At 40.1% G+C, this 25,569-nt stretch overlaps 1 protein-coding gene across 6 annotated transcripts in view; it reads right to left on the bottom strand.

Moving 5' to 3' along the window:
- The window catches only part of MACF1 (microtubule-actin crosslinking factor 1), a 167,666-nt gene that overhangs the window by 26,733 nt on the left and 115,364 nt on the right, over positions 1-25,569 (bottom strand). For 4 of the 6 annotated variants that reach the window (XM_023762771.1, XM_023762770.1, XM_023762769.1 and 1 more), the window contains 22 exons: positions 23,567-23,726; positions 22,906-23,232; positions 21,643-21,727; positions 20,611-20,852; positions 19,537-19,743; positions 18,099-18,218; positions 17,552-17,659; positions 15,572-15,790; positions 14,339-14,542; positions 13,613-13,621; positions 12,493-12,724; positions 8,949-9,175; positions 7,224-7,346; positions 7,025-7,126; positions 6,071-6,172; positions 5,807-5,980; positions 5,561-5,716; positions 5,229-5,426; positions 4,199-4,327; positions 3,360-3,533; positions 393-548; positions 102-308 (listed from right to left, as the gene is read on the bottom strand). In XM_023762771.1, the coding sequence (XP_023618539.1) occupies positions 102-308; positions 393-548; positions 3,360-3,533; positions 4,199-4,327; positions 5,229-5,426; positions 5,561-5,716; positions 5,807-5,980; positions 6,071-6,172; positions 7,025-7,126; positions 7,224-7,346; positions 8,949-9,175; positions 12,493-12,724; positions 13,613-13,621; positions 14,339-14,542; positions 15,572-15,790; positions 17,552-17,659; positions 18,099-18,218; positions 19,537-19,743; positions 20,611-20,852; positions 21,643-21,727; positions 22,906-23,232; positions 23,567-23,726 (3,661 nt within the window). Of the gene's footprint in view, positions 1-101; positions 309-390; positions 549-3,359; positions 3,534-4,198; positions 4,328-5,228; positions 5,427-5,560; positions 5,717-5,806; positions 5,981-6,070; positions 6,173-7,024; positions 7,127-7,223; positions 7,347-8,948; positions 9,178-12,492; positions 12,725-13,612; positions 13,622-14,338; positions 14,543-15,571; positions 15,791-17,551; positions 17,660-18,098; positions 18,219-19,536; positions 19,744-20,610; positions 20,853-21,642; positions 21,728-22,905; positions 23,233-23,566; positions 23,727-25,569 lie in introns of those variants that run through there. The other 2 variants (XM_023762773.1, XM_023762774.1) reach the window with 2 other exon arrangements.

The raw sequence follows: 25,569 nt of genomic DNA on the forward strand, positions 1-25,569 counted from the left end.
ACAGTAAAGACCTATACAACACTTTTATGGGAATTAATCCAGGGACTCAAGATTTGCAGCCAGAGGTTGTTCAGTAATTGGAACTTTCTTTTGTAACTTACTTGTTTTGCCCGCTTCCTGGCATCATCGAGTGATCGCCCTCTCTCAATAGATCGCTGGACAATCTTCTCCCATCGAGACTGGACGCTCACCAACAGATTCCTGATCAGAACAACGTCCTGCTTCTGGCTAAGGAACTTTAACTGGTTCCCGGTTTGATCCAGTTCTATGATCTGGTCTCGATGAGCATTTACTTCATTAGCAAAAACCTGGTGGGAAAACACTGCTGTGTTTAAACGGAAGACAAGACAACCAGTCCTTTCAAAGGAAGGCAACATCCTGGTGTCAGTTACCTTATGCTCCTCTATCTGCGACAGGACAGTGTTCAGAATCAGGCTGGGAGGAGAAGCGATGTTTAAATTCTGCTCTGCTAGCGTGAGCCAGTTGATAAATTCTTGCAGGGAATTCTGGAATTCTGTTGCCAGGTTGAGGGCCTCTTCCAGCTTTGACTGAATTTCAATTAAAACACACACAAAAAGTGCCAAATTCAGGAATTATAGCTTCAAGGACAAAGGCGTGAACTGTACACCAAATGAAATGACCTCTAAAAAGGAAGCCTCACTTAACCAACTTCCAAACATGCCTTGTTTGCAAAGGGGACATTTTAGTGTTAGTGTCTGAAAACTGCTTATGAAAAAGGACACAATCTGCAGCGGAGCTCTCCTCTGCCATCCCCCCTTCCAGGGACATTAGGAAGAGGAGTAAAACTAGTCACAATGCAAGAGAACAGCTCCCTGGTGAGAGCTGCAGGTCTGCAACCCGCTTTGACCAGCGTCTCATTTTCCTTTCATGTACTTTTTGTGGCATGAAAACAACCAGTGAAAAGCACTTTACTGTAGTAAATACTCACCGCAGTGCCTGCTTAAATGTTTTCAGAAAATACGGCACCTAAAAATGTCTGAGTCTGAAACTTATTCTTATGCTATAAGCAGAAAAGATAATAAAAGCCCTAATATTCTAAGCAAAAACCTGACAACCCTAGACGTAAATTTTTAGATACTTTTATCTAAATCAGGTGACAAAAACAATGGTTAGGTCAAGACACGTGCAACTGTCCATGAGCACATCCCAATTGCACAGCATCTCCAAGCTCCATCCACAGAGACCTCTAGCCCCAATACCAGGGTGAGGGCCTCTGCCCCTGGCCCACACCAGGCAGGCAAAACAGACTAATGACAGGTTGTTAAAAATGAAGATATCCAAAATATTCACAGAAGAAAGCCCAAGATGTACATTACAAATGTTAATTCCTGTTAATTGGGTTATATGTAACTTTTATTTTCTTCTTTGTGTTTTCAGGTTACTTTTGTAACCTAAAAAACCACTATAGCCCTAGCTGGTTTGGCTCAGTGGATAGAGCGTCAGCCTGTGAACTGAAGGGGCCCAGGTTTGATTCCGGTCAAGGGCACATGCCTGGGTTGTGGGCTCGATCCCCAGTAGGGGGCGTGCAGGAGGCAGCCAATCAATGATCCTCTCTCATCATTGATGTTTCTCTCTTTCCCTGTCTGTTCTTCTCTGAAATCAATAAAAATATGTTTAAAAAACCCAAAAAAACCACTATAATGAATGCTACAAAAACGTATAGGCCTAATCCAGTGGTTGGCAAACTGCGGCTTGCGAGCCACATGTGGCTCTTTGGCCCCTTGAGTGTGGCTCTTCCACAAAATACCACATGCAGGCGTGCACGTACAGTGTGATTGAAACTTCGTGGCCCATGCGCAGAAGTCGGTATTTTGTGGAAGAGCCACACTTAAGGGGCCAAAGAGCAGCATGTGGCTTGCAAGCCGCAGTTTGCCGACCACTGGAGAAAAATAAAATCTACATCATATCTATCACAGAAATGCTTAGAATTTAATATATTACCAAGTTCCTAGATGGCAGGAAATCTTCCACTTGTTTTTAAAACAATATATTTTATTTATTTCAGAGAGGAATGGAGAGGGATAGAGAGATAGAAACATCAATGATGAAAGAGAATCATTGATCGGCTGCCTCCCGCACGGCCCCCACTGGGGATCTAACCCGCAACCCAGGCATGTGCCCTTGACCAGAATCAAACCTGGGGCTTTTCAGTCCACAGGCCGATGCTTTATCCACTGAGCCACACCGGCTAGGGCTCTTCTACTTGTTCTATGCACTTGCCAAATCAGCAACAACTATCCGTGACACCTAGCCTGTGTTTTACCAATTCCACTGATAATGGGTCAAGTATTTATTTCTTGAGGCAGCCTGTTTCATTGTTGGGAAAACCCTCTAGAAATTTCTTGATTTTGAGCTAGAATCTGCCAGTTACTTTAATTGGTATTAGTTCTGCATTCTGCAGGAATTATAGGCAACAGACTGTCCAAGAATTACAATGTAGCCATACACTCAGGTCCTTGGGCCATTCTTTATGTAACAAAATTACCAGACCCCACATTAAAAGAATTCTAGAAAAATCAATGCTTTTCAAATGTTTAGTTATGTATAAATATTTGTGTTTTTCCCATTAAATTGGATAGGATCCATGCCTTTATAGTTTCTACTATATACCTAGCACAGTGCCTGGCACATACATGCTTAATAACTATTTGTTGAATGCATGTGGCCAAGAGATTTGCACACACATTTTATTTGATCTGCCCAGCACAGAAATACTCTGCAGAGATACTCTGAGACTCTGTACTCATAAAAACCAGTGTTTTGGGGCTTTGATCCCTAATCACTTTTCTTTTGAAGAGAATTTGATTTTTGGGGAAGGGTGAGAAGGGGCCATATAATTTACTTCTCTCTTGATTTTTAGTACAATTCTTTGCATGCCGTACTTACACTAGAATCCAAATTCCTTGCGTGCCATTATTTGTCATACTCCCTGCATGCTCTGCTCCCACCCTCCCAATCCCAAGTCACCAACTCCAACATAACTTTGTTTTTAAGTAGGAACACAACAAATCTGATTAACAATGGATATAGGGTCCACCATTGAGCAGTAACAGGTAGTAATGTCTTAACTGGTAGATGCAGAAAAACAATGAAGAATAAAATCAAATATTGGCAGAAACTAGTACCATCAATGCAACTTGACATGGATGGAAAATAGAAATCTGATTACAGAAAAGAGGGATGATTCGCATGAAGGCAATTCTGAGGACATCAGTCCCACAACTTCTGGTTCAGTACACTGGTCTTTAAAAAATCTTCACAGAAATGAGATGGTAATTACATGCCGTCACCAAGCACCTACTCAAATACCATAACCACACTGTCTTTTGTGGTGATACCTTTCTTTCTTCCATCTTACTGCTGACCACATGCCACTTCTGTTCCAGGAGAGCGACGCTCTGTTCCGTCTTTGAGCCAGACCCAGAATCATCACGGCTTAGGAGCATGAGCCTGCCCTTGTCAAGTAGTTGATTATAAGTCTCTTCCTTGGCTTTGAGCTGGGAATAGAGTTCCTACAAGAAAGGGCAGGAAAGATATAAATTTCCTGAAAGATACCCACACACACATTTACAAGCACAGTTTGGAAAGGTCCAGAAAGGTCTCACCTTGATTAAAACCCTTTCTTTTGGATTTAGTTCAACTGTTGAACAACTAGGGAATGAAATCCACCATTCTTGCTTAGTATTAAAATAATTCTGTCACCAAATGGAATTATTTTAAGGACCAGAAATCCTTAAATATAAACCCCAATCATTAACTTCCTTTTCCTGAATAATTTACCTAGACATTATGCCTTTTGTTCTTAGCTACTTTCTTGAAAAACTGTAAGTATCTATTGGGTTTCCCTAAATCCCACTGAAGTAGTCTTTTCCTTAAATAGAACCACATCTGTGCTATGTATCTGTCTTCTTGATGCTCTCACCTTCAAGTCAATATTCTTGTGCCCACCAAGTTGACCAACTCAGAATTAACCAGTTGACCAATGTATCTCCAGCCAATTTCTCCCATCACCACTGCTGCCTGTGGTAGGGTATTAAAAGCCCGTATGTAGGCAGGAGTCCTCAAGGTTGTACTATATTGTCAGTAAAAAGGCATTACTTTGTAGATTCCCAGCTACACATCAGGGGCTACTGACTATGGGATGCTTATGCTCAATATTTCAGGAAATCTCTATTACCATGTGTGTATCAAGCTGTTCTCTAGCAGTTTCAGGAAGTCCTCCTGTGGGCTTAGATGCAGAAAGTTGGGTCTCCATTCTAGTCAGTTCCAAGAGGAAATCTTCAATTTCACTGTGGAAACCCTGGGCCTTTTGTGAAAAGACATTAGAAACGTCAGTAGTCAATCCCAGCTTCAAAAGTAAACATTCTAAATCGCAATATGAGGATTTATATCGTTATTTATTGATCTTAGAGAGAGAAAGGAAGATCCACCCATTCACGTATGCATTGGTTGATTTTTGTATGTGCCCGACTGGGGATTGAACCCGAAACGTTGGGGTATTGGGACGACACTCTAACCAACTGAGCTACCTGGCCAGGGCATGAGGAATCTATTTTGAGGGAGGAATTTTGGGCTGTTCTCAGGCAGAGCTATTCTGCTACTGGATTGGCATGGGGCCAATATATTTATTTTTAGAATCTAGTAGAATTCCCCAGACCTCCCTGTAGGCAAAAGTAGGTTTATAGTTGTGAGCACACAAAGACAGTTTATTCTTGTATTATTATTTAATAATCCTATTTCCATTTTAACAACTACAAAACTACTTTCGCCCAACCCTGTATTATAAATGTCTGATATAACCAATGAATTGACTAAGGCAGTGGTCGCCAACTGGTGGTCCATGGACCACTGGTTGGTCTGTGAGGTCCAAAGGTTGGTGATCTCTGGACTAAGGTACGGCTGAGTATGAATATGGAGGGACCTGACTGGATCTAAGACATAACTGAATCTGTGAACAGGTCTGTTAAAGCAAAATCTACTAACTTTGAATTGTAAATAAAGAGATTAGCTACAAACTAATCCAAAAAACCCCATTAAGTCAAAAGATGTTCTTTCTAGACAAGTTCCAGCAGAGAAATGACCTTCCTCTCAAGACACTGGGGGCTCTACCCCAAATTGCTTTCCTTTCTGTGACTTAGACTTTCTTCCGAATGTTACGTGCACAGCTCTGCACAGCTCCACCTGCCTAACTTGGACGAGGCACGGACCTGCTGCAGTGTCGATTGAAGCTGCTGCTCCCTCTCCTCCGTTTTTTGTAACACTGACTCCCAGCATTGGTTCATAGTTTCCAAACGGCTCCTTAAGCTGCTGGCATCATCTCCAGCACTAGATTCAAGAAGTTCATTGCCAGCTTTGTTGACTGTTTCCACTGTGGCTTGATGGGCCAAAACATCATTTTTTAGAACCTAAAAAATGTTGAACAATAATTTATCTCTTAATAACATCAAACCCAGTTCTCTAAGGTACACATCGAAAGGCTTCTGGTGGCAATATTTAGTCTGAAACCAAAAGACTAAGAGATGAAAAATAAAACACTTACATGGTGCTTCGCGAGCTCAACTTCAATGACTTTTGGATCTCCACTTATTGGCCTTTGAGCATCTAACAACTCTTCAGTATGAATCAGCCAACTCATTAGTTCTTCTAAGGCATGTTGGAATTGGCCAAGGGCCAAGAGAGCACCTTCTAGCTTATGCTACCCAGAAAACGATATAAGGAAACAATTGTTAGGAAATAAGAAAGCAGTAGATAGTAGTCCATTTATGTACTCCGTCATTTGCCTTACCTGTCTGTGGGCAATCTTTTCACCCAGGTTCTCCCAGAGGTGTTTGAGTTCTGTCAATGGTTCTCGTATAATGTCTCTGTCCGTTTCATCAGTAGCTTTCTTTAACATCAGTTCACCCTGGTGATTGAGCTTCTCCATCTCAATTTGCTGTTGGTAAACTTCCACCTTGAACTCCTATCAAAGACATATTTAATGTTAACATCAAATCAAGTCTTTAAAAACGAACACGCAATCCTTCTTCAAAAGCCATTCCCAGATACAAACCTTCATTTCATTTAACTGATCTTTAACGGTGTTGAGGTCAGTGCCGACAGGGGGCATGGTGCAGAGTTTAATCACGGTGTTATCTAGCCAGTCAAACATAGCCTAAAATAAAAACACAAATAAGCAGTCAAAAACACAAGGAATCGGGAAAGAATTAGCATTATCTCTGCTAAATAAGCAGAGAGAAATCAAAGTGCCAAGTACTGTTTGTGTTTTTAGATGGCGAGGGAGGCGCAGAGGGAAGGAATAATGATCTTTATTCAAATAATATGGGGACTTACGAATGAAGTAAGCATTGGGATAGTGTCCAAAATAAACCATGATCTGGCAAAACTAAGTATGAACAAAAGTTACTATTTCTCATGGCCGGCTAACAAGCTCAGGATGTGCTGAAGCTACTGTGCCAAGCTGTGCTTCAAGATAAGCTGGGTGTGGAACCTCTAGCCAGTGGCTCTCCCTGTAAGGCCAGCTTCCCTGGATAGCCACCACAAGAGTCAGTATAGTGAACACATGATGAGAAGAGGAGCAGAAATCTGGGTGTCAGTACTTTTCACATAAGAAGTGGGAAACTCTGTGCCCTAACCGGTTTGGCTCAGTGGATAGAGCGTCGGCCTGCGGACTCAAGGGTCCCAGGTTTGATTCCGGTCAAGGGCATGTATGTACCTTGGTTGCGGGCACATACCCAGTAGGGGGCGTGCAAGAGGCAGCTGATCGACGTTTCTCTCTCATCGATGTTTCTAACTCTCTATCCCTCTCCCCTCCTCTCTGTGAAAAGTCAATAAAATATATTAAAAAAAAAAAAGAAGTGGGAAACTCTGGCTAGAAATACAGGAAGAGCTTGTTGCCTTAGTTAGATAATGCTGCGGTCCTGCAAAGGTGAGCCACTCTTATGCTGGATTCTGAATACGACACCATGGAAGCTGTTTTCCGTGGCGGTCACCTCTTGGTCCTCACCTGAAGAGTGTCCTGATACTGCACAGCGGCTTGCATGGCATCCTCGAGCTTTTCTAGCCTCTCTCTCCATGTTTTGTTTAAGTTCTCCCAGGCATTATTCATCTAGAGGAAAACAGTCAACCAGATTCTTCAATTAATACTCCTGTTCAGTCTAAGTCCACAAATGTTTTGTCTAAACTCCTCATCTATTTCTCCACACCTCGTCAATGCTCTTCTTCACTTCGGGCTTCTCAGTTTCTCCACAGGCAAAAATCAAATCTGCTCCAAGGATTCGAATAAACTCCAATTCCTCATGCAGGCCATCTGTCTCCTCTTTAATAGTCTACATGTAAATGAACAGAGCATAAGCCAAAACAGAAGCAGAACAGAACTTCCCAAGCTTTGCAAATGTAACTATAGTTCCATCAATAGCAGATGTTGAACAGAATCTGTCAAATTCACAAAAACCTTTCATTGTTATTATTTCACTTATATACATAGTGAATTTTCAGACTCTAGTTATTTTTCATATTTATGTACATATCTATTAACTACATAGAACAATATATATGAAACAGTCTGAGAAAGGTATAATGAGCTTAAATAATTTACCAAAGGTTCATCCTTCCTGCTCCCAAGGAGATTATAATCTATAGCCAAAGTCTAATACATTACACAGAAGTAAATCAACAAGGGTAAAAGAGTACTGCACAAGTCACAAATTCAAGAGCTGAGAGACTGGAATAATAGGAACACTAGGCTACATAATCTTGAACAAAGTTAGTTCCCTGCCAGGTCCTAAAAATAACAGGGGTGGGGAGAGGGAGACTAGCTGAAATAAAAGATATGAAAGAAATAATATTAAGACAGGCTTAGCTTATACTAAATGGACAAAGTGAGGGGAGAAATGCATTTAATAAAAATAAAAACTAGCCCAGCCGGCATGGCTCAGTGGTTGAGCACCAACCTATGAACCATGAGGTCATGGTTCGATTCCTGGTCAGGGCACATGCCCAGATTGCAGGCTCCATCCCCAGTGGGGGGGCATGCAGGAGGCAACCAATCAATGATTCTCTATCATTGATGTTTCTATTTCTCTCTCCTCTTCATTCCTCTCTGAAATTAAAAAAAAAAAGTATTTAAAAAGAAATAAAAAACTATGCTCCCCCAAAAGACTAGAAAAAGGTATGTCAATGTAATAATTACTATCTTTGGATGATGAATCAAGAATTTATTTGCTTTTCTACCTTCTATTTTTTTCTGCATTAAAGAAACATATTTGAGAAACAGAATAATGTCTAAGCATGTCAAACTTGTGGCCGGCAGGCCGCATGCCTTATTTAAACTCACCGCAGGCCGCGAGTTTGACATGCTTGATGCACACTACAGCAAGGACTAAATTCAGAAATGAAAGCAAAACTGAATTTTCTAAACATATTCTATTAATTTGAATTGTTAAGTTTAAAACTGACAAGAAAATTAGTTTTGTATGATGGAACCCATCACAGTTGGTGGAGGTCATACAAACTTGTATTTATAATAAAAAAGGAAATCTGTCCTGACCAGTTTGGCTCAGTGGCTAGAGCGTCGGCCTGTGGACTTGAAGGTCCCAGGTTCGATTCCGGTCAAGGGCATGTACCTTGGTTGCAGGCACATCCCCAGTAGGGGGTGTGCAGGAGGCAGCTGATGGATGTTTCTCTCTCGTGGATGTTTCTAACTCTCTATCCCTCTCCCTTCCTCTCTGTAAAAAATCAATAAAATTTAAAAAAAAAAAAAAAGGAAATCTATAATGAGCATATACTTTTTTCAAGTGGAAAATATCCTCTTAAACTTAAACAACTTTTAAGGCAACTCAGCTTAGCTAAGCAGTTAACACAACGTACTTGGAAAAAGTGCCTTTTTCAGAAAACAAACACATAAGAGAAGGAGTTTTGTTTTTTCTTACCTCAGCAGCTTCAACCTGTTGCTTGATGATGGATGGGTCAATGCCTGGGCTTTCCAAGTCGTGGACGATGTCCTGGGTGTCTTTGATGGTGGTAAGGAGAGCAGCCATGTCATACCAAAACTTCTCCGCTAGTTCTAGGACATCAAGAAACTTAATTTCTCGCTCTTCAGCCCGAGCTTTGATGTCCTCCCAGAAAAATACCATTTGATCCAATTTGTCCTGGATTTCTGAGGGGGTAAAAAAGAGGTAAGAATAGGACTTCTCCAAGCCTCATCAGAAATACCATCTAATTCTCACATTTTCTCTAAAATTATCTTTCAAAAAGGTCTAAGAATTTATATATACCTATCTTAACTTTATTATTATGTCTACATTTACATTTTCACCTACACTGGTTTCCCACATAAAGAGATCACAGAAGTAATCTGGGAATGAGTTACCATCTAATATAAAGGCACTGCTCAGGAGGAGGAACCAAGGTGGTGGCATAGGTAAACACCTGTACTCGCCGCTTCCCACAACCACATCAAAATTACAACTAAAATACAGAACAGCCATCACCCAGAACCGCCGAAAGCTAGCTGAATGGAAGTCCTACAACTAGAGAAGTAAAGAAGAAAGCACATTGAGACTGGTAGGAAGTGCGAAGGCAAGGAACAGGCTGGTCTGACACCCACGTGCTTTTTTAATCGGGAGGGAGATCATCTCTGTGGAGGGCACCCATAAGGAGCAAGGGGTCCCAGCCCCACACCAGACCCCAGCCCAGGGTCCCAGAGCTGGGAAAAGAAGTCCCTACAGGCAGTAAGACCTACGGGCTGTAAAAACCAGTGGGGATTGGGGCTCAGTGACACAGAGGCTGCTGGAGACCCAGCTGCTCCTCTTAAAAGGCCAGCACCATGAACTGAACTTACAAGCTCCCACACCAGGGCAAAGCTCTGGGGAACACAGACACTTATGAGGAGGAAATGGACTGTCTGGCATCGGGGCAGGAACTCGGGGGCAGCTTTCTACCAAACGGAGGTGCTGGCAGGGGTCACTGTTACTGTTCTGGGACCTCTCCGGTCACAGGCCTGACTGGCAGCCATTTCTGTTTGCTCCACCTTGGTGATTGCCCGAGACCCCGCCCCATCCAATTTACAACCCCACCCAAGCTGTGTGCAGCAGCTTTTGCATATAAATGGCCTGTCCTTGCTCAGGCTAAAAACCTCTCAAACAAGTTGCAGCTGGGTCAGGGAGCCCCAAACCTATTAATAGAAGGCCCAAGACCCTGCACCAGCACCAGCCTGCCTTGCTTCATAGCTGGGCCTCATCTGGGCACTTCCAAACGCAATATAAAGAGGAGGAATCTGCAGATCTCTCTGTAGCTCCTGCTGGGTGGCCCCGGGCTTTGGCTGACTTTGCACCTCCCTGGATATCCAAGAGTGGTCAATGGTCAATGTCAGACCACACCAGATCACAACTCTACACATCCATAAGCAACACATTCAGTGAATACCAAAGCCCCACTGAAGGGGTGTCTCCTGCACAGCAGCTCTCCCACTATAGTCGCAGCTGGTCCTCACAGCCAATTGGCCTGGAGGTCAATTCCTCCCAGTGACACCAACAGCAATCAAGTCTCAACTACAACAAGACTGTGCTCCAAGTCCACAAAGGGGTGCAATAGAGTTTCAGCTCAGGTGACTGGGGAGGCTGAGCCACTGGGCCCTATAGGACACCTACTACACAAGGCAACTCTACCAACTCAAGGAGACATAGCAGCTCTACCCAATACATAGAAACAAACATAGGGAAGCAGCCAAAATGCAGAAACAAAGAAACATGTCAGAAATGGAAGAAAGCAAACTACTGGATACAGAGTTCAAAACCATGGTTATAAAGTTACTCAAGAATCTTCTAGAAACCTCCAAGGGACTTAGTGAGACTTTTAAGAATTTTAGTGAAAAAGACAAAAAATATGGAAAAGGACCAGTCAGAAATTGAGCATACACTGACTGAAATAAAAAATAATATACAGGGATTCAACAGTAGAGTAGAGGATTCTGAGAATCAAATCAATGATATGAAATATGAGGGAGCAAAAAACACCCAATCAGAAGAGCAAAAAGAAATAAGAATCCAAAAATATGAAGACAGTGTAAGGAGCCTCTGGGACAACTTCAAGTGTACCAATATTTGCATTATGGTATGAATATTACCATATGGAATGAAGAGAAAAAGAGCAAGAAATTGAAAACCTATTTGAAGAAATAATGACAGAACACTTCCCCTACCTGGTTAAAGAAATAGGCTTACAAAAAAAAAAAAAAAGAAAGAAAAAAAAGAAATAGGCTTACAAGTCCAGGAAGCACAGTGTCCCAAACAAGAGGAACCTTAAAAGGACCACACCAAGACACATCATAATTAAAATGCCAAGGGCTAAAGACAAAGAGAGAATCTTAAAAGCAGCAAGAGAAAAGCAGCTAGTTATCTACAAGGGAGTACCCATACAACTATCAGCTGATTTCTCAACAGAAACTAAGGAGGCCAGAAGGGAGTAGCAAGAAATATTCAAAGTGATGAGTAGCAAGGACCTACAACTAAGATTACTCTACCCAGCAAAGCTATCATTTAGAATTGAAGGTCGGATAAATATCTTCACAGAGAAGAAAAAGCTAAAGGAGTTCATCACCACCAAACCAGTACTATATGAAATGTTGAAGGGCATTCTTTAAGAAGAGGAATAAGGAGAAAAATAAACAAATAAAAAATATGAACTACAAAATAGCAACAAATACATACCTATCAACAATTGAATCTAAAAAATCAAAATAAACGAATAAGAAATCCAATGAACAGAATAAACTGGTGAATAAAATAGAATCAGAGGCATGGAAATGGAGCAGACTGACAATTCTCAGAGGGAAGGGGGGTGAGGATGGGAAGAGATTAAGCAAACATCTTGTACAGACATATGCATTACCTATGAACACAGACAATGGGGTGGCGAAGGCCTGGGGTGGGGCGGGAACCAGGTGGGGAGGGGTAATGGGGGAGAAAAGGTACATCTGTAATAATCTTGGCAATAAAGGTTAAAAAGAAAATAAAATAATTTAAATAAATAAATACAAGGTTTAAAAAATAATTTAAATAAATAAACAAATAAATACATAAATGTACTGCTCAGATAAAAAACCCCTAACTTGCAAAAGGACTGAGATGAGAACTTTATTTCCAGTGTTCTGTGTTGAACTTGCTTTGTTTCCCATGGAAAATGTTATAAAAGGTAGTATGTTCTACACACGATTGATACTGCAGTTCATTCATATCAGGGGTTAAAGGAGCATTTGTTTTCTGGCCTGGGAATCTAACTACCAATTGTAACCTTGTTTCAATGGGCAGATGTGTTCTGAATTCTAAATGAGTCCCAAATGACTTTCTGGAATACTCATTACTTGGGGACTGCCTTCACATTCAATAAAGTACATCTGGTGGGACGCTGGAGGTAACCACAGCCTAGAATTTATTGTATTCATTTTCTTTAAAAATAATTCAATTCACCAAGCACCTTTTGCAGCCAGATCCTTGTCAGCTCCCTGAGATCGTCCAATGAGCTCTTCTCCACGGCGCTTCAGAGCCTCAAAGGAAGGCTGAAGTTTTTCTAGCTCCATGGTGGCACTTTTATTGTCACTGATGCACTCTCTGATCTTGTCGACTTCAGCAGGGATCAGTGGTGGCATACGCAAGCGAGAAGAAAGGTTCTCCAGAGTCTCCAACATGGGCTCGATTTTATCATGGAACTGAATAAATGTCAGACCATTAGCCACAGCAATACTTCTGGGGGAGATGTTAGGGAATAAGGTCAAAGTATAAATCTACTACTGTTTAGGAGAAACTGCACATAGCCTAGCCTGATGGCTGTTGGGGTTGGCTAACTGGTTTGGGCATAGTACACCAGAGCTGGCCTATTAGAACAAGAAAATAAATGTTTATTTTGAGAATAAAAAAAGTAATATACCAGAAATGTGACGAGAAAGAGACAACACTATGAAACTGGTGAGACTCAGTGTGTCAACATCTCAGATGATAGTTGCATGCAATAGGTTAGACCAACAAGTTAGATGCCCTCCACCAACTATGTAAATGAATGGGGAACTCAATATGCTCAATGTCTTGGAGTTAAAATTATTATAGCATGCAATTTAAAAACCAGCATATGTGACAGTGAGAAAGGAAAATGTTGGCACAATGAAAGGGAATTAAGGAAGGCCAAATCTAACCTTTTTCAAAAAGAATAACTGCCTTTTCACTTTTCTGGTACTTTGAGTAACATGACTATAATTGTAAAATTTCAGTTACAATCTGAAGCAGAGAGAGGAGAAAGAGGGGCAAAACAGGTAAGCTGGCCCCCCTAAAAAAAAGCTATCTAAAACCAACTCTGGATTCATTAATCAGAATAAGTCTTATCAACTGTAAGTGTCCTATAAAGAAATACATGGTGGGATTTTCTTAACAAAATCACTTCTCATTACTCCCTCACTTCTAGGTTCCATCCCAAATGAAACTGACATAATAAACTGCACTAATAAAATGCATCCCACTAAAGTAAAGGGAAATTTCCTGATAGGTAATCCTCAATTCTCAGCTTCATAAAAATACCCTAATCCCAGTGGGGGTGAGTACCTTACCTCTGCAATCTGTAATGGTGGGCGCGGTCAACACAACAATGAAATGTGACGATGTGGGGAAGACAGGAGCAGGCAGCAACAACACAAAGTAACACATTCCACAATGTGAGTGGGAGATGGGACGGAAGGTGGGGGGGAGAAACTTGAATAAGTACAAATATTAACCAAGAATATTGACTAAACAGGAATAAAATACCCAGACATGACAAAGTACCACTAACAGTAATATATTAGTTAAACAGTATGTAGTTACATGCTTCCACCCCACTGCTCCACTGTGGTTTCTTTCTCTCTGGCTCTTACTTCTCTCTCCCCAAGCATCTCTCCTTGAGTTAGGAGCTAGCTGGTGGCCTCCTGAGTAAGAGATCTAATGCGCTGTCTTCTAAGTCTCGAAAGTAACAGGTCCAACAGGAATCTGACTTTTTTTAGGCTTCAGGGTGAATTTACCCAGAACTATCCCTGCTAAAGGATCATCACAATATAAAATTTTCAAGGACAGCAGACAATATGTACCAACTGAGACGCATTTTATCCTCCTTGCAGCGCCAGCATACTCATGATCCTTGCAATAAAAATGCAGACCAACAAAGGTTCCTAGTCTCTGGTAATGTACCACCAGCCTGCTGGTCTAGACACTCCTGAGCATGGAGATGTATCTGATATAGAAACATCTTGCTCAGACTAAAGGATCATTGAAGATTGTATGACTTTAAGACACACACGTACCTGAGCTGACTGGGAAACAGCCTCGTCCAGAGCCAGGGCCCGCTGGCGCACCTCTTCTTTAATTTGGGCATATGTGTTTTCTGCTTTCTGGTATTTTTCTCCCACCATTTCACCCTCTTCAGGGTTTAACTCCTTTAGCTGAGGGCCTATCTTTAGCAGTTTATCAATATGAGGTTTGTGTTCGGCAATGGATTCCCTTAGTTGCTATTTAAAGAAATATGGATTAAAATAAGCATTTTTTATACCAGTTTATTTGCTTAAGTGCTTTTTTTAGGTTTCCAATAGTATGCTTTTTCTTTATTAAGTTATTACATATGTGTCCTTATCCCCCATTCCCCTCCTTCCGCCCGCCCCCCCCCAGCTTAAGTGCTTTGATCAGAGCTCATACCAACTTTGAAAAAACAAACCAAATAATTAAGTCCCAGCATTTCATCATTTACGGAGGGGGAAAAACACCTAAGTCTTGGGATCTGACACTACCAGATTCTCTCAACTGTTAAAACCCAGTTCAGATGTCCCATCACTTGGAAGCCTTCCCAGGCCACATCCTCTCTCTCTCTCTCACCCTCCAATACAAATTTATCCCACCATCTTCTGTACTCATAAATATTTAAATGTAGTAATTGTAATTTCCATGGTTTAATATCTGTCTTCCTCCCAAGACAGAGATACTAAGCAGGACAAGCCACAAATAGCAACATTTCTGATAATCCAACCTCTCCTTGACTTTACTGCTGGCTACTTCTGGTTTACATCCTTCCACTTACAGGAATACAGAGATAGGAATAAGCACAAGCCATAAACCAAATAAAATAAACATTTAAAAAGTATCTTTTTAATGTGGTCATAGCATTCCTTGATGTGTCCACAAATCTCCCTTTCACCTTACCTACTTGCAGAAATGCTTTGTGACAGTCCTTCCTGGCTCTCACTCACTCCAGCTGGGGCCTAACCAATGGAAAGAGCACCAACCACACCCTAAGTCTAACAACACCCCACTGTCATTGGAAAGATGTTAAATTCCCTTGATGTTTACTTAGTTCTTTGTTTACTTCTGCAATACCCAGGTTCCTGATATCTCCTGATTCATATTAAAGGACAAAAAAAATAATTCAGATATATATTTTTATTATGCAGAGAAATTCTAATTAAGAACTTCATAATATAAACTTGAATAGATCATGGAGCCCATTTTCAGTTCTGCAATTAAATAAAACGAGGCATACTCCTTACCCTCATTTCCTCCTGCTGTTGCCTGAGCTGCTCATGATCAATAGCGGGAGGAGGCAGTTGTGCTATCAATACCCGAGTTTCCTCAATCCAGGGGCTGAGTTCCTCATAAGTTTCCCAAAACTGGTTCACCAAGACCTGTGCCCGCTCAAGGCGGGCATAACGCTCTGAGTTGAGCAGACTAATGGCTTCATATTGCTGTATTAGAGACTCCGTCTTTTCCTATGAACAACAAAAAAAGTAGGTATATATACATTAAAAAGTCTAAAGAAATAAATAACAAAACGTTAAAATATATGAACTAATCTAGTAAGATTGCAAGTGATTTTTATTTTCTTTATATTTATCTTAATTTTCTAACTTTCCTATCAAACATATATGTCTTACTTGTATAATTTTTAAAATAGGAAAGTTATTTCGAATACAGTAAAAAAGCACAACAGAGCAAAATTAACCTTTTAGTGAATAACCTTTTATAACTTTAGATATATATTATTATAATGCATCAGTTTAAGACTGAACATCTCAGGGGCTATGATGGAGTCTTTGCCCATGAAGTTTAACTTGCCTTTTTCCTCTGATAAAAAAGTCTCCACAAGCAGTACAGAGGTTCCTCAAAAAATTAAAAAATGGGCCGAAACCGGTTTGGCTCAGGGATAGAGCGTCGGCCTGCGGACTGAAAGGTCCCGGGTTCGATTCCGGTCAAGGGCATGTACCTGGGTTGCGGGCACATCCCCAGTAGGAGATGTGCAGGAGGCGGCTGATCGATGTTTCTCTCTCATCGATGTTTCTAACTCTCTATCTCTCTCCCTTCCTCTCTGTAAAAAATCAATAAAATATATTTTAAAAAAAAAATTAAAAAATGGAACTGCCTTATAACCCAGTGATGTCACTTCTGGGAATTTATCAGAATAAAACTAAAACACTAATTCTAAAGAATATATCCATCCTTATGTTCACTGCAGCATTATTTATAATAGCCACGATATAGAAGCAACCAAGTGCTCATCAATAGATGAGTGGATAAAAAAAGCTATGGTACATATATGTAATGGACTATCACTCGGTCATACAAAAAGAATGAAATTTTACCATTGCGACAGCATGGACGAACCAGGGGGGTATTATGCTAAGTGAAATCAGAGAAAGACAAATATCATATGATTTCACTTATATGTGGAATTAATAACAAAATAAATAAACAAGATAGAAACAGACTTGACTCACAGACTTAGAAGAGACTCATGTTTGCCAGTGGGTAGGGGAAGTGGGAGACTGGGTGAAAGAACGAAGGGATTGAGAAGTACGGATTGGTAATTATAAAACAGTCATGGGTATTAAGTACAGCATAGGAAATACAGTTAATACTATTATAATAGTATGTATGGTGCCAGGTGGGTACTGAAAATATTGAGGGAACACTTTTAAAGTATGACTGTCTATCAACTATGCTGTACACCTAAAACTAATAAAAAATAATATTGAATGTAAACTGTAATTGGAAAAAAAGTCTCCACAAACCTGGATTTAAGCGCTGTATGTTTGGGTTACCTGTACCCTATATAAAAATAAAATAAAACTGGCGTACAAACTAACTTGTGGCCAAGCTTTTAGAAATGGGTGTAATCTTTAGGACCCGAAGAAAAAATTAATATCTGCATATGATTTCAAAAAAATCTATCATAGATTTTTGAAAGGTAACTCAAAGTCACTCAATATGGACTGAGGATAAGTAGCAATTCCCCTGATTAAAGAAGATGGATTTGCAACGTATTTCACATTATACAGTATGGCTGTTTAGACATTTGTGAGCACAGGGTTGAGTCTGAATTCCCCAGAACATCAAGCAGGTGTTTAACACCATTATTAGTAATGGAGGGAAAAAGCTGTAACTTAAACTTCTTAAAGTATAATTCCACAACTGTACTTCTAATTCACGGTAATCAAGACAAGAATATGGTGAAAAAACAAAATGCAATTCACCTGTAATACAGCTTTTTGCTCCTCTCCACATGTGCCAAAGATTTCACCACGATGACTGAAGAGTTCATCCATTGAATCTTTGTGTCGAATGATGTCAATGGAGAAAGCCTTTGAGAAAAGTAAATTACAATTTAAATCAAGAAGTAAAAGGATCCCAAGCCTGTGTCAGTGAAGTTACACTCCTATGAAAAATTCGCTTAAAAAAGCCACATCAAAAATTGTTCTTGTCTAGTTTGCCACTCTGCCTATCCACACATATTCAATGCTTATCTTTTAATAGCTTACAAAAATATCTTCCCTCATGAAAATCATTCATAAAATTATTAACCTTTCCTAGATTAATGAGCCTATTTCTACCTTTTGGCAAAGCAAAAAATCTCTTCCTCATTCTAACCAAATATTTACAGAATTAATCTCTATCCACCATCATGACATTGCATCATTCCACTTGACTTGCAACAGTAGTCAGACACTCTTTCCTAGTCACTCTAAGCTAAGTGGATTATACTAGCTCAGGACACAATGGATACGTCAGTGTTACACTTACCTTCTGTACCTGCAGCTGGGCTGTGGTCTGGTCCTGTTCCAGGCGAATCGGACCAAGGGCCATCAGTTTCCGTTTTGTTTCAGCAACCCAAGCTAGTTCTGCATCAGCAGCTTGCTCATACTAATAGACATGTTGAAAAAAAATGACCATGTTATATAGAGTCAGGGGCCGGCCTTCTTAGAATTCAAATCAAGATGCAGAAAATTTAGAATTGCTTATACTTCAACAAATATGAGTTGATCCTATTTCAACTTCTTTAGAAAGAAGTTACAGAACCTAGTTAGTGGTCCTACAGCTAGAAACAACAATGGAAATTGACACTCTTAAAAAGAAATATACTTCTAATCTTTTATGAGGCTGTGCTCTTTCTGTCAATTCTTGTTCCTAGCCACACAATGAATAGTTTTGGTCATGTTTAAATATAAACTAACATGGCAGCAGACAGCTGAGTCAAGTTAACTTGGAAGTACTCACTCAGCTGGAAAAGCAAACCTTTAAAAAGTTAAGAAGTGACAAAGAAAAACTAAGAACACGTTCTACTTGACTGCTGTTTGATCTGGGTCCTTGGATCTTTTATCTCTTCCTCTTCAACTCTGCCAATCTACACTAATATTTAAAAAGAAAAGAAAGCTCTCAAGCACGATAATTTTATGCTCAATTATCTGGCCAAGATTAGAGGTATTAATCAAGACATACTGGAATGCACTTGCAGTCAGAGCAAACTTCTGTGTAGTTCACAAAGCAATTATTGATCACTATGAACCCAAGGAATCATGTAATATTATTTTTATACCATGGCATATTAATTAGGTGCATTCCTGCTACAACGAAAAGCCAGTAACTTTTTCAAGTGGGAAGGAAAAAAGATGGAGTGCAATATGACACCTGTGTTTACTTGGGAGGGTACTATTTTGGATGGCTCTGCTATTTTGGTAGGCATATTTGGTAGTAATTATAGTTCTTGGTTCCCTCCCCTCTTCCATCTAATGCTAAACAGTTGAGTATGTCAAACTAAGATTGTGATGCATTTGGATCTTGTGGTCTAGGTATAATCTACTCCCATCACCACCTGCCTCGTACCAGGGCATTAGCTAAGGAGAAGGCACTTAGACTCTTCCCAAAGTTCTCTGCTCAAATGGGTCAAATAATTTGGGTCAAACCAAATCCATCCTTACATACCTTTACCAATTACTTCCCATCACTGAAAGGACTGCATTGGATTTACCTTCATCTCATTTTTCCTACTCCTGAGCCTATATTTATGTGGGTCATAGTTTTGTGTTTCTTTTTTTTTTTTTACTTTAATTTTTCTTTTTTTTATTGTTTAAAGTATTACAAATAGTAGTACATATGTCTCCTTTTATTTTCCCCAATTGACGTTCCACACACATATCTCCATTGCCAAATATAGTAATGCAGAGGTGTTTATAAACATTACCTGTTGTGATCTCTGAATAGCAGCATCAATTTCCTCTACCCTCTGTCCAACAGTGTCACTGACCAGCTTGTACTGCTCATTAGCATCCGACACAAGTTTATCCAGCCCTTCTCTGGCTCTCCAGGGCACCAGCTCCAAGAGCGCACGGCTCACCTCATTCACTGTGTCCAGCACCAGCCTGTGCTCCATGACCTCTTTCTTTAATTCCTAAGGAGGGAAAAAAGTTTTCAGGCCAGACCTTGCTAAATTAAGCACATTAGCAGCTGTGCTGGGTGGAAAGTGGTGTCTCTGCCACATATCCCAGCAGGGCTTTGACCTCCTTCCTTTACTTATTTTTTATTGTCTCAGATTTTTCAATGGTTCCAAGCCTGATTTTAGTCTTAGCTGCTGCTTAGAACTGTCTGTACGACTTCTTGAGCCAAGCTCTCTTTGCATAAAACTATCAGTGCTTCTTTCCTTTTCCTCCTTACTTCAGTGCTTTACTCTCAGGCATTTTAAGTACCTAATGCTGTGCATCCAGAACTGCACTAGATCCTGCAAGAGAATCAAACATAACCATGCAGCACACTTTAACAAATGAATCATGAAAGCAAATTCTAAAGTGTTTTATACAAAAGCAAACTTCCTAGGGATTTGAGATTCAATCTTTTAAAAATATATATATATTTTTAATTGATTTCAGAGAGGAAGGGAGAGGGGGAGAGAGACAGAAACATCAATGATGAGAGAGAATCATTGATTGGCTGACTCCTGTACGCCCCCCACTGGGGATCAAGCCCGCAACCCAGGCATGTGTCCCTGACCAGAATCGAACCTGGGACCATTCAGTCCGCAGGCTGATGCTCTATCCACTGAGCCAAACCAGCTACATCGAGATTCAATTTTTTTTCTTTTTCAGATATAACACGTGGCCTGCCTTTATGTACAGTCTTACTGTCCATGAGTAAATAAGAAAGGAGGCAAACAAACATTTTTGGTTTAGATTTAAGGTAGAGTTAGTGATAAAACTTAAGAATTTAAATGCAAGGATTCTAAGAGGAATCCTTTTCCTTTTAGTGTGAAATGACAGCTTACCTTCTGTCTTTGCTGAAACTGGGGTATTTGCTCCCCTGTGGGAGACTGTCCTCCACTGGCTGCCAGCTCCTCCTCCACCTCCCTCAGCCACCCAGTCAGTTCCTCATAAGTAGACTGGAACTTGGTGGCCAGCTGCCGGGCTTGCTCTAAAGTTCTGAGGGCCTTGGAGCTAGTGATTGTGATGTCTGCATAGCGAGTCTTTATTCCGTCTAGTTTCTCTTGGATAAGCAAAACCTCTTCACCTGTGGGAAGGCACATACAATTATTCATATTTAAGAGAACATGAGGGAGTCGCCTTCTAGAGATGAGCGAGTTTCTTAATCCTCCTTTCTTCAAATCAGAGCTTACATTTTATAGATGCTCTCTTCCTACGATAGTGATTTCACCTAGCATCCCACACTAAGACAGGAGGGAAATAAACGTTTTAATCAATAAAGAAGCCACTTCTATCCAGAGACATAGAAGCATGAGACAGAATGCAGAATCTCGGAGGGAAGGTGGGTGGGCGGGGGGTAATCAACTTTGCACGCATATATGCATAACCCATGGACACAGACAATAGGTGAAGGCCTGGGGCAGGGGGCTGGGGGCAGGGGTGGGCTGGGGGGAACAACGGGGAAGAAAGGGGGACATATTTAATACTTTCAACAATAAAGAATTATTTTAAAAAAATAAAGAAGCCACTTCTGAGATTATTAGGATCTGAGTTCATCTGCAGGTGTTTCTAGACGTTCCCCAAACCTTTCAGTGAATGCGGGCATTCAACATATTAGAGGACAGGGGGAGTCATCATCTATAAGCAGATGTGAGACACAAAGTCTTTTAGTTTTCATAAGGGTTAGCAGGAAATAGAAACCCAGGCTGCTGGCTGACGGGGGGGTCAGGGAAGCACACATGGTAAGGACATGGCAGGATAATCAGTGAATACTGAACTTCTATATCCAAAGAGAAGTGGCTAATGCAGGGTGCTATTTCCCTGGATATGTGATTGTAAACATATAGAGGTGCTGAGAGATGCACTTTTCAAAGTACCTGTGGTTTGTTTTAGAAGAGCCTGACCATTTTTAATAGCTTGATCTACATTCTTCTTTCTGTTAACAATTTCTTCATTTAAAGCCTGAAAGGAAAGAATACCATTAATCCTAAAACTATGGCACGACAAAGGGAAAGAAATGAGACCTTTAAGAGATGAAATTTAAAGTAAGGAGATGAATACCAGTTTAGTTTGAACATCAGATATTTGACTCTTTCATTATATCTTTGGTTACACTATTAATTATTCAAAATAATTAAATCAGATACTTATAGGCAAGCTTTCTTTTGTACTGGATGAAAGGAGTTTTAGGATTAAATCAACTTTACAATCTATTGCTACCAAACCTGAACCTAAGAAAGGTAGAGCAGAATTCAGAAAAATGTCTACTATGTCCAAAACAAAGAGTAAGACAGAAATTTCAAAAGAAGAAAGTCAGCAAGAAGTAGGCAGATTTAAATCCTGGTTAAAAACTTTCAATATTTGAAATCAATGAAGCAGAAGAATTTTAGATGATCAATAACAACAACCCCCCCCCCTTGCTTTGTCTATTTTTACCATCCCCAAAGAAATCTCATGAAATGAATTTCATTTGATAAAATGAAAAGAGCAAATTATTCTTTCTAAGATGACGCAGAATCCCAGGAATCTGATCATATAAATTCTAGAAATATTTTTATTTTTATTAAATATATTTTATTGATTTTTTTACAGAGAGGAAGGGAGAGAGATAGTTAGAAACATCGATGCGAGAGAAACATCGATCAGCTGCCTCCCGCACATCTCCCACTGGGGATGTGCCCACAACCCAGGTACATGCCCCTGACCGGAATCGAACCCGGGACCCTTGAGTCCGCAGGCCGACGCTCTATCCACTGAGCCAAACCGGTTTCGGCAAAATATTTTTAAAGTTATAGCTATATAATCAAACCTTGGGAACTATTAAGGCAATCTGGTTTTATGAATGCTTCTGTTCGAATGGAAACTGGGTGAGATACATTACCAAAGGATGTAAAACCTGAATTGGAATTGAGATAACCCCTGACTACACTCTGGATCATCGTCTAGAATTACTGATTCAGTTGAAGTGCAAGTATTCCCAGGGACTTGTCAGAAAATAGATTTAGTTCTAAGCAACAAGTATGCACTTGTACATAAAGTTGAAATGGTAGGAATAAAAAAGCAAAGAAATGAAGAGAAACATGAATCAAAATTATAAAATAACTGGCAACATAAACAATAAGAATGGAAAACATGAATACCAGATGGTCAGCATGCTGTTTCTGCAGGACATCCTGTCTGTAATCCTTTACGAACACTGAACTGAGCTTGTCCTCAACCTCAGCCAGCCAGTTGAGCACCTCCACCTCATCCTCCCCGAACAGTCTAGCGTTAAACAGTGCTTGTTCAAGCAGGGCTGCTTTCCGACAGCACCGGTCTTGAATCTCACTGTACCGGGCCTGCAATGAGTCTAGCTTTTCTGAGAGCACACCCTGTTCTGCAGAACATGTCAGGGAGGAGAGGGATTGCCCGATTTTGACTGCCTGGTGCACATCTGTTGCATGGCTTTCTATTTCCTCCTCCAGAGCCTGGAAATCCAAATGGAAAAAATGAATAACAGAAACAAAATAAATGAAAAGTAAACATGAAACAATGACCAAGTGATGCAATAAATTAACAATACAAAAAGTTTACCTATTGAAGGGCAAAAATAACACAATAGCTGTTTTTTTTTAAATGATGGTAGCGTATTAGTATCTATCAAGGATGTGACTACTCCAATTAATAATCTGACCATGTTTTGAACTTCAACCCCCCCCCCCCCTCCCCAATACATCTTGGTAGCATGTTGCAGGCAGTTTTCTAATTTCCAGGATTTCTGATTCCAGTTTTTTGTTTTCATTTACCATAACTACTTCCTACCTTGTGCCGAATGATCTGCTGCTGTATTTTGGCAGTCTGTGTGCCAACAGGTTCTGAGTTAGCAAGCTTTTTCTCTGTGACAGATAAGAAGTCAGAAACAGGCTCAGCTGTCTCATGAAACTGTTTGGCCAGAACCAGGATATCTTCCAGCTGTTTATGCCTACACAAAGATACAGAAGAAGCTGCTAAGGCAAAAAGTCACATTAAGATGGATAACAGTACTATAGTCAATAAAAGACCAATCTTTACTAGGTACATTTAAATATCAACAGTAAACAGAACACACATACACAGCACTTTGCTGTTTTACAGGTTTTCATAAGCATTACCTTTATTTTGATTCTGCCATAACCTAGCAGTACAGGCAGAATAATTATCCCACCATTCCAAAAGAGAGAATCAATCCTGAAAGCCTACAGAGATTCCTCCCAGGCACCCAGTGGGTAGAAATAGTACCATGAGAATGAGAATCAGACTTTCTAACACTCTTTCTCCTATGCAATGTAGCTCATGCATTATCTGAACATGAGACTAAAATAAAGTTTAAACAAGTTGAAAAATCACCAGTCCTCATTTTTCCCTCTGTCACTACTACCTTCACTTATGAGCGAAGAGAAGAGAGCATCTGAAATTCGAAGGCAGACTATGAACTAGAACTCCCTTCCTGCCTCCCTAATCCAGTGAGTCTTCTAGTAACTTCAAGCCCAGAATATAACTTTGAATCCAGATTTAAGAAAAAAAAAAAAAAAAAACCCAAAAAAACCAGACTAGCTAAATGTGCCAACACAAATGGCAGAACTATGGACTTTATATAGCTCACTTGGAATCTTAAATTTTATTTTATATAACATCCATACTTAGCTTGGATTTCAAATTTCCTATAGATTAAAAACAGATTACAAAGGGGAGAGGAAACCTGAATATTGGAGGCAGTCTAGTAAGGAGAACAACCCCAGAACTCTATTAGCATACAGATTAATAATAAAGGCATAGTGATGACTTTGAATCATTAAGAACAGATAAATGCTACGTCACATTTGAAAAGGCCCAGGAGCATAGGATGCACTTTAGTTCGGCAAACCTTTATTGAGCAGCTACTTTGTGCCAGGTCCTATGGACAAACTGTGTGTGTGTGTGTGTTTAAATTGATTTTTAGAGAGAGAAAGGTAAACATTGATTTGTTGTTCCACTATTTATGTATTCATTGGTTGATTCTTATATGTGCCCTGACCGGAGATCAAACCCACAACCTTGGTGTATCGGGGTGTATCGGGATGATGCTCTCACCAACTGAGCTACCCGGCAAGAACCTGGACAAACTTATTTTAATAAGAAATGGTTTAGCCGAAACCGGTTTGGCTCAGTGGATAGAGCGTCGGCCTGCGGACTGAAAGGTCACAGGTTCGATTCCGGTCAAGGGCATGTACCTGGGTTGTGGGCACATCCCCAGTGGGAGATGTGCAGGAGGCAGCTGATCGATGTTTCTTTCCCATCGATGTTTCTAACTATCTATCTCTCTTCCTTCCTCTCTGTAAAAAATCAATAAAATATACAAACTTATTTTAATAAGAAATGGTTTAAATATAAATAGTTGCCATTTTAATTATCTGGATATTCAATTATGTTTGAATATAAAGAAAAATGTATTTTTAGATGCCATTTTTAAGTGTCAATATAAAGTATAGATTGCCTTTCTTATTTATGCCAGCCTTCAAAATATATCTTTAATATAACTAAACATTATTTTAAAGATTAATATCAAACTAGAATTGCAAATAATTTCTATGTCTTTCTGACTCATCTCTAATTTTGAATCTGAAAGTTTGAAGAACTCAATGTACACAAGACTTAGAGTAGCAAAGAGAATAGCTAAAATAATTTAGAGGCATCAAAAATCATCCAGTATTAAAAATTGAAATAAGCTGAAACCGGTTTGGCTCAGTGGATAGAGCGTCGGCCTGGGGACGGAAAGGTCCCAGGTTCGATTCCGGTCAAGGGCATGT

Source organism: Myotis lucifugus, unplaced genomic scaffold (assembly GCF_000147115.1).
Source record: "Myotis lucifugus unplaced genomic scaffold, Myoluc2.0 scaffold_260, whole genome shotgun sequence".
In the NCBI taxonomy this organism is placed as follows: Eukaryota; Metazoa; Chordata; class Mammalia; order Chiroptera; family Vespertilionidae; genus Myotis; species Myotis lucifugus.